Source organism: Nestor notabilis, unplaced genomic scaffold, assembly GCF_000696875.1.
Source record: "Nestor notabilis isolate BGI_N333 unplaced genomic scaffold, ASM69687v1 scaffold19716, whole genome shotgun sequence".
NCBI classification, from domain to species: domain Eukaryota; kingdom Metazoa; phylum Chordata; class Aves; order Psittaciformes; family Psittacidae; genus Nestor; species Nestor notabilis.
In genome coordinates this window covers 5793-14498 of record NW_009931804.1, presented here as the reverse complement: position 1 = coordinate 14498, position 8706 = coordinate 5793, and the positions used below count along the sequence as shown (strand labels likewise).

Sequence of the window (8706 nt, the reverse complement as noted above, 5' to 3'; positions counted from 1 at the left end):
GGGAAAGACGAATACCCACCAATTACAGAAGCTGGATTTAATCCTTTAACTTCAAGGTTACTTTTCATAAAGATGGAAAAACACATCCAGATCATCTATGTATTATATAAAAGATAAAGACAGCAAAACTACTTTCTTGCAAGTGACACTTCTTTCATTGCAGAAACCTTGTAAAAACAGACAAAAAATAATAGGGTCAGGATACTAAAGCTACATAATGAAAGCAATCAGCACCCTCACAAATTATTCTGTGTTTTGCCTAGCCAACCAGCTGATATGAAACACCCTTCTTATGAAACCGTTTGAGATGAGTTATGTTGCTTAGCTAGTCTCTGAGCCTGGAGCTGTCAGCCTCCTGCAAGTGCCTGGCATCACATTGACAAGGTGACACAAAAAATGACAGGCAAGAAACCAGATGCTCAGACTTTGGGAGCAGCAAGAAAGTAACATCATTTTTTCTGAAGGGTAAAAGGGAGAAATGAAATGGGTTTTGAAGCTCAACATGTTTTTAAATTGCAACAAAGAACCAAACTTTGTTGCCTTACTTGAGGGCGGCCTTTACAGATGTCACCCTCCCCCCTTATATATTGTTCCATTTTTTTATGCTTCTTTGCTTATCAGGAGGTAAAGCAGCTGCTGTCCTAATTCCAGTCATCTTGATTAGCAACACCAGCCTTCTATTTGGATGCACGGACTGGAAGAAGCCAGTATGCAAGGAAGTCAGTGTTGAAACACCTCTGGTGCCCTCTAGAGTTCCTTCTTTTCCATGATCTCTCTCAATCTGGCTTGGTTTTAGATTCTGCTAGCTAAGAGGGACAAGACTATTTCCTCATGCTGAGGTACTAGTAACCATAAAATCGATCTTTTTTTTAATTTCTTTTCTTTCTTTTCCTTGGTTCTTTATTTACCAAAAGTATGAGAGTTCCTTCCTCTGGGATTTTTCCCTCATTCCCTTTCCCAGGGGTTCCCTCATTGATCGTTTTATAGCAAGGGTTCAATGACATTCTCCTCTGCTGATGACCAATCAGCAATGACCAAATCCTTTTAGAATGGTGTGAATTTTTAATATTGCCCACGATTTTTAATTATAGTCTTTTGATGATATATTCCCTTGAAGTCACAATTTATGGAGTCAAGAGAACAGATGAGAATCTGTTTTCTTTATTCTCTTCGTTAACAAATAAGTTTCATGATTACCAAGGAAAAAGCAAATATACATTCATCAAAGATGAATAAAACTTTGGGCTGTTTGATTTGGTTTACAATCCAGCACTTAAGATTTCTTAAAACTTTTAAGGCACTTGTGTTTTCCCCAAAACAGGAATGCTATCCATCCATTTCCAAATTCCTAGGTTACAAAGTTACATTGTCCCTTGACATCAGCATTTTTATGATGCTTACTTTTTGGTCTTTCTCATTTGAGAGGCTTCTTAGCTACCTTTAAACTGAAACAGGATAGATCTTTATCAGATATTAGGAAGAAATTCTTTACTGTGCGGGTGGTGAGACACTGGAACAGGTTGCCCAGAGAAGCTGTGGCTTCCCCATGCCTGGCAGTGTTCAAGGCCAGGTTGGATGGGGCTTGGAGCAACCTGTTCTAGTGGAAGGTGTCAGTGTCCATGGCAGCAGTTGGAACTAGATGAGCTTTAAGGTCCCTTCCAACCCAAACCATTCTATGATTCTATGATTAGCTGCCTAACTGGAAAAAAGTAGCAAATTGAATTAATCTCATTCATTTATCTGCCTTCCCATAGAGCAGAGGTGTGACCATTAGCTAAGTGAAAGGAGAAACTGAAGGAGCTTATGGCTATGGGAAGGACATGCTCACTGTTTTTCAAAAGTATCCAGTCATTTTGTATCTCTGGTCTTACTGGTGTGTTTGGCTCCATGGGTAGTAATGGCAGGTGAGGCCAGTTTTCATTCACAGTCAGCCACAAGTTTGTATGTATTTTCTTATTCAAACAATCAAGTCACAATATTATCCAGTGTTTTATTTTGAGGATATAATGTGCTGTGCTGGAAACATTACATGTCAAAAATCCAAGGGCTTCTATGAGTGCCATGAGCACCACAGTACCATGGCTTAATCTTTGGACTATAGCTCCGAAGCACTCCATAACTGCCGTTTTGGATGTTTCACGTCTGTTGCCTGGGCAATTGCCTTAGTGTGAAAAATCAGTCCCAAGGTCTAAAACATACAGAGCTGAAATAGAATATTTTGCACTCTCTCCTTACTTTTTGTTTTTACACAATGTAGAAGGAGGTTCATCTGCTTAGGAGAACATCTCCTTGATACATTTGTTATGAATAGAAAACAAGCATGAAGGCCTGCTTTGTAAGGCAATTCTTGTATGTGTTGTTTGCCACTCTGATCTTACAGACTACCTACCCCTATAATATATACTGGCCATGTTCTAAGGTTTACCATGACTGTCAGTCTATCTTGTGTCATAGTTAGACCTACCAACCTTCTGAGGTAAAGTTATCACAATTTAATTCTGTAGGCAACTTTCACAGGACAGACTTTGAAATCAACAGAAGCACCTTGAAGTCAATAAGACACCTCTAACACAGGATGTTACTTATATCAGTGGGGAGGTAGAAATCTTTTTTCCATTTCCTTTACAGCCACCAAAAGTCTTATTGGATCTTATTACTGTCATCTGCCTTGTGCTGATAAATTTAGATTTATTCCCTTTTAATCATGAAGTGGTTTCTATATGCAAAGTTCTGAGAAAGTCCGACCAATGAGTTCAAGCTTGCTTTTTCTTCATTATTATTGTTTTAAATGAGTGTGTAAACATCCAGTGCAGATGGCCTCTTCTCCCCCACAGAGAGGGAATCTGTTTCATTTGCTGCATGTCGGAGTTTCACCAGCCTGGGGTATGGAGGAGTCCTTGAGGTAGTTGCCAAACAGGAGTCCAAGCCTTCAGGCACACTTGGAGCTTTTCACTTTTAAGTAAGGCCATCATTAAAACATGAGGAGGCATAATTGCATCTTAGAGCTAGGCAGAATTGCAGGAGGGTCTGGATGTCCTTAAGCATAAGGATTTATAACATATTGGCCTGATATTCATTGCCTTCTTTCTGCGGCTTTCCGTATAGAGTACCAAAATCAGAAATCTTAGCTTTGCCTTTTACAACAACAAGGTTAGTTATAGGAGTTGCACTACAAAGCTGAGAATACCCAGAAGATTTCATTATGAAACCACTATACTTCATTTTAGGCTTTTAAACCCAAATGCAAGTATTGTAATGAAAGCAACTCATTTCATAGGTGTGGAGCATACCAAAAATGAACCAATTTCAGTGGGAACTCAGCCTGAATAATGGTTCAACTAAATTTGACTTTCAGGAAACACATCTGAATGCTTTGCCATTAATCTTCTGTCTGTCATGTCTGATTTAAATGTAAAATCAGATTTTTCTCCCCAACTTGAAACTTACTTTCATGAGCAAGAGGAAATTATTCAACTTTCCTAGATTTTAGCCTAGACTTTTTTCAAGTTTTTAACTTGCAGAAAGTCCACCAAAATTAGAGCAATGGGAATTAATGATAGAAGTGTAAAACAAAGTAGAAGATAATATCTCTCAGCCTTTTGATGCTCATTACATAAAGTAAGGCTAATATAATACACCTTCAGAGGAGCATGGCAAGCAGGACTGGTCAGAAATTTTCCATAAAATTGTTTCATTTATTAAGCTTCATGGGAAAATTATTGGGGTCTCCGTACCCCAATCTGTGGAGAACAATATATTCATCAAGAACTGAAAGTGGAGCTGCCATGAGACTCTGCAGCATCATTTCACTAAAAAAGTGTTGGCTTTTCTCTAAGAAATACTGTGCTGTCTTGAAAATAGATGTTTTGCCATATTTGATGATTAGTGGTACATAAGAGGCTAAACCGTTAAGGAGATAGAACCCTAACTCACTCCATAAAATCCTTTTCCTATGAACACCAGTGTCAGACCAGAAATTTAAGATTCTGCTCAGGATAAAATAGCCATATCTAGGTGCTTCAATATAAGCTGGATGTCTAAGCTTCCCATGTAGTCAATGAAGATCTTTGACAAAATACAGCTGAGTAGGTAGTAGCATGCAGGGTCTTTTTAGATGCTGATAGGTATGCCATCAGTCTGCTGCTGTTTTAAAAGGGCGTTGTTCTCCTATAAGCCCTCTGCATTACCTGTTCACCTGACACAGATGTCTTGTTACCATAGGGCATCTCAAATGGCACCAAACACACATTTTTATTCAGCTTGATGGAGTCCTCAGTGTAGACAGAAGGATGGTGCAGCTCACCATAGAGGACACATATCCATTTCATGTGCTACATCATTCTCCACACTTCTCTCACTGTATTGAATAAATCCCTGGGGCTAAATTCAGTCAACTAAACACTGGCATCTCGTGCCAAAGATACACAAGGGTAACCTTCCTGTCATCAAAACACCTAGAAGCAAGATGGACTTAAGTCCTGTCGTAACCAGCAAATTTGTGCAGATGTTTCAGATGTCATAGAACATCTCAAATCACTGTAGACCCTTATATGTAGGAAACTATATTAAGTCCCCTTGAATGGTAATAAGAGATTAGGCACTGTTGATGTACACACCGATAAGATAGCACCTACACTTATGTACTTTAATATCAGATTTTGTCCCATTCTAGTATTTTCTACGGCCTTGTTCAACATTGCAGAACATTAAAATTTTTATCCTTGTTCTTAGCCCTACAGATCATTTCTGAGGCACTCTCTGTAGGTTTTCACTTTAGTATTCCCACTTTGCTGTTTATATTGCGCTATCAAATGAACGCAGTACTATTCCTTTTGCTCAGGAGTCAAAAGGTTCAAAGAGAGCAGGCCAGATTTCTATTCAATCCTTTGTTAAACTTACTATTTGCATTTACTGGAAATGAATTATTGCAGATATTGCCAACTTCTATAATAGATAAATTATTTCCATTTGCATGCAAAATCATAAATATTTTTGTATGTATCTTTGTATAGTCAGTTCCCTAAATCAAGACCCAGAAGATGACGCAAGCAGTGTAAAAACCATGAGATATTGTAATTAGTAATGATACATTTGAATTTCTTTTTTCTTGCTTTCTGTTATTGTAGGCTCCATCACATTTTAATTTCTCTGGATTTATGAAGACCTGAAATAATAATAAAATTCAACACAAAATCTTGAAATCACCTGACTCCTAAAAGGACTTGAAAGGGCTAGAATACTCTTGTCTATATGCTAATGCTGATCTTGCTTTTACTACCATTAAAAACATGGCTTAAATGATGATGATGATTTCTATTTTCCTATTACGTTAGCCATTTCTAAAAAAAAAAAAATAAATTAGTGAGGTATGTTTATATGTTTTTAACGCTAAATTTAAAAGATGCAGATATTGCTACAAGTCCAGATTTCAAGATTCATATGGAATTATTAATTGATGTCCGTAAACTAGTCCCTGTAAATATTTAATTATCATTTTCCTCTCATTACTAACTGGGGTAAACATAAGTTCCAGCTTTGAAAAGTGCCTGGAGACTAATGGATAAATATTCTAAAAGCAAATTATTTCTTAATAGCCTTCAGGAGACCTTTTTTAAAAGATCGGGACACTCCCAATCTGAAATGGATGTTTCCAATATAAACTCTCATTTAAGCATCCCATATGTTTGGTGTTTTCTCTACAATATGAGCTTTCCTAGCAAACAGGGTTCCCATAGGTCCAACAGACAGAAAGATTACCCTAAAAGATACCTTGGAGCTTTTCCCTAGGGCTTTTCTGGGTTGTTTGGTTTGGGGTTTGGGCTTTTTTGATACTTCCAGCTTCCTGACAATTACCCATGTCTTGTATAACCTTTTTTCCCTGTTCCCTACTTTTTCACTTTTTTCTGAAATAGCTGGGAAGACTGAGAAGCCAAAATGCAGAAGAGAAGGGTTCTTACTGAAGCAAAATGTTCCCATTTCTGAGCTACGCGTGGGTCTCTGCATTAGACCAACATTTACTGATGTGGTGCCTAAGACACCCAGAGAGTTACTCCAATGCCAAGATCTTAACTAGTATGGGATGGGAAATACTTATTGTTTTGTAAGAATCACTATAATGTGGGGATATTTTCCCCTCACTCAAAGCAATATAAAGTATTGATTTCTCAAAAATGTCCACAGACTCAAAAAACAGCTTCTGTTCCTCTTGTCTTCTTTCTGCTCTAAGCAGAATTGGAATAACTGAAATCAGCTTTTAAAAACTGAAATGAAATTTCAACCCTGTGAAATAATTTTTCATTTATGTTTCTAAATGAAAATTAAAAATCTAGAGGATTTGGGCAGGATTTTTTTTTTCACTTACCACTTAGCAAAACGAGTCATTCTAACAATGAGAATAACTTGTTTGCACTAAGATGTCTAGGACAGCTTGAGTTTCCCTGGCCTTTACATGAACATCTCACACTGTAAACATAATATTTGGGCAAGTATGGCTGAAGTCGATTGTCTGAACTGATCTCTGGTGCCATTTCTGTTATCCTAAGGTAGCTGAGACATCCTCACAAAGACAGTACCTAAGAGATGGGACCTATGGGAAACTTGCACAGTTCTGGATCTACAGGTGGAAGCCAGCTGCATGCCTAAAACATTTCAAGTGACTGTAAATACATATGTGTGCACTGAAATGGTCCTCTAAACTGAGAGTAGACTAACCCACTATAGGTCTGCCTGGCAACTGCATTAATACATAATTTCAGTAGCTGTTAAATGAGGAGCATCACTGAAATTCAGCTACTTTGCAGTGCAGTAAAACAAGAATAAAAAATCAGTGTTCTTTTGGAAAAAAACATTGTTGGAACTTGGTTAGTTTTGTTACTAATTGGTTAGAATGATCCATGAATTTAACCTGGCTGAACTAGACCTATGTGAAAAACTTCCTAGACATTGTTTTGGCATTAGCATTGGCCTGGGACTATTCCTGGTAGGCACTTCAGATTTTACTGTGTTGGACACTGAAAGGCCTTAGCAACACAGATATGGCCAAACTGACAGGTGGCATTGCTTAATTTGCTATTATAGATCCAGTCATGCACTCATGTAGAGTAACTAGGTCTTGTTCAAGAGTCTGATGTAGAAGAGTGAATAAACCACACAGAACTGATTTTGTTTACTTGAGAAGGGGAGAGCCAAACCTTCTGGGACTGGAAAAGTAGCACTGCTGGAGAGTTTAGGGCACAGATACTCTCTTGGCCTCTGAAATCAACAACACTGTCAATCTGCATCAGCCAAGGATCTGTCCCACTGTGTTCACAACTGAGACTCCTGCAAAACCCAACCTTTGAAGCTGTATGTAGACTGCTCTTCAGCTCTGCTCTTTTCTTTTGTGTTTCTCCCATAGGTAATAAATAGTTTAGGGAGCAAATCTTGAATTTCACTATAGCAAAATGAGTGTACTGTAAACTCTTCAATGTATGTGAGTGCATTTATATTTATGTGTGTGTGTGTGTATTTCTTTTTCTGTCTCCTTTCCATTTGTAGTTTGATCACTCATGGTTTTGGAACTCCTGCAATATGTGCTGCCCTAAGCACTTTCCAAACTGTTCTCAGTGAAATGCTGAACTACTTGGAAAAGCACACATCGCACAAAAACGGAGGAGCGGCGGAATCCGGCCAAGGACACGCCAACTCGGAGAAAGCCCCCCTGCGGAAAACTTCAGAGGCTGCTGTGAAAGAGGGCAAAACAGAAAAGACAGACTAGCTACATCAAACAGAATCTATTTCAAGAGAATCTTGCTGCTGATATTTTTTTTAAATATATATATCATTGAGGGCAATTTATCTCCAGTGGACCACATCCAAAAAAAGGGAAAAAAAAAGAAAGAAAGAAAAATCAAATAAAAAGAAAATAAAAAAGAGAAAGATTAAAACAGAGAGAAAGAGAGAGAGTGAGAGAGGAAAGTATTCGATCTTAAGAACAGCAGTGTACAGTAATTGTGTGATGAAATTGTCACTTTTTAAAAATTTATGTTGCTCTAAACTACTTTTTCGTGCACGTAGTATTTGATTGTTCTGAATGATACACTAACACTGTTTTTTATAAGCACTTCTGGACTGGCTGAGGTGGCACGTGAAATTTGAAGCACTTTCTTCTCCAGCAGCATAGTTAGGGCCAGTGCTTCGGTTGTGGGACATGGAGTTCCAGTATCCTGACTTCTCTTGCATGCTGGATAGATTGAAAGAAGGGCTTCCTCTGATCCATCGGAATTGCCTGATCTACTCACCATTGGGAAAACAATATGGAAACCTGGCAAAAGAGGAATTCTTGGGTCATGGGACAAATGAACTGTTCAGTGTTGGGGGGCTACTCATCCCCACGTGGGAATGTACAATAAAGCTGCACTGGAATGAGGCCAGAACCTGTTGGGAATCTGTCCTCAAGCAGCAGACATGGTGTCTCTTTTGAAAAGAGCATGGCAGACAACAGGAAAAAAAACCCAACCTTGATAGTTTCAATAAAATCCCTCATCCCTCTGTGAACTTCAGATTAAATGACAGCATGGGCTCTGTCCTCTGTCTTCTCAGCCCCTGGCCCTATAACACTGCAGTCTGCCATACCTGGGTCTCTATTTAACAGGATCAATTCAGGCAATTAGAGCCATCTTTTCTGTTGCCTTGATTTTATGATGCTTTCTTTTCTTCAGCTTATTT

The 8706-nt window shown here is 38.4% G+C and overlaps 1 protein-coding gene across 1 annotated transcript in view; it reads left to right on the top strand.

Moving 5' to 3' along the window:
* The window catches only part of TFAP2D (transcription factor AP-2 delta (activating enhancer binding protein 2 delta)), a gene marked incomplete at its 5' end in the record, with an annotated part of 31758 nt that extends 24002 nt beyond the window's left edge, over nucleotides 1–7756 (top strand). Inside the window, one exon of the mRNA XM_010016079.1 lies at nucleotides 7537–7756. Within this exon, the coding sequence (XP_010014381.1) occupies nucleotides 7537–7756 (220 nt within the window). The remainder of the gene's footprint in view (nucleotides 1–7536) is intronic.
* Between the last annotated feature and the right edge of the window lie 950 nt (nucleotides 7757–8706).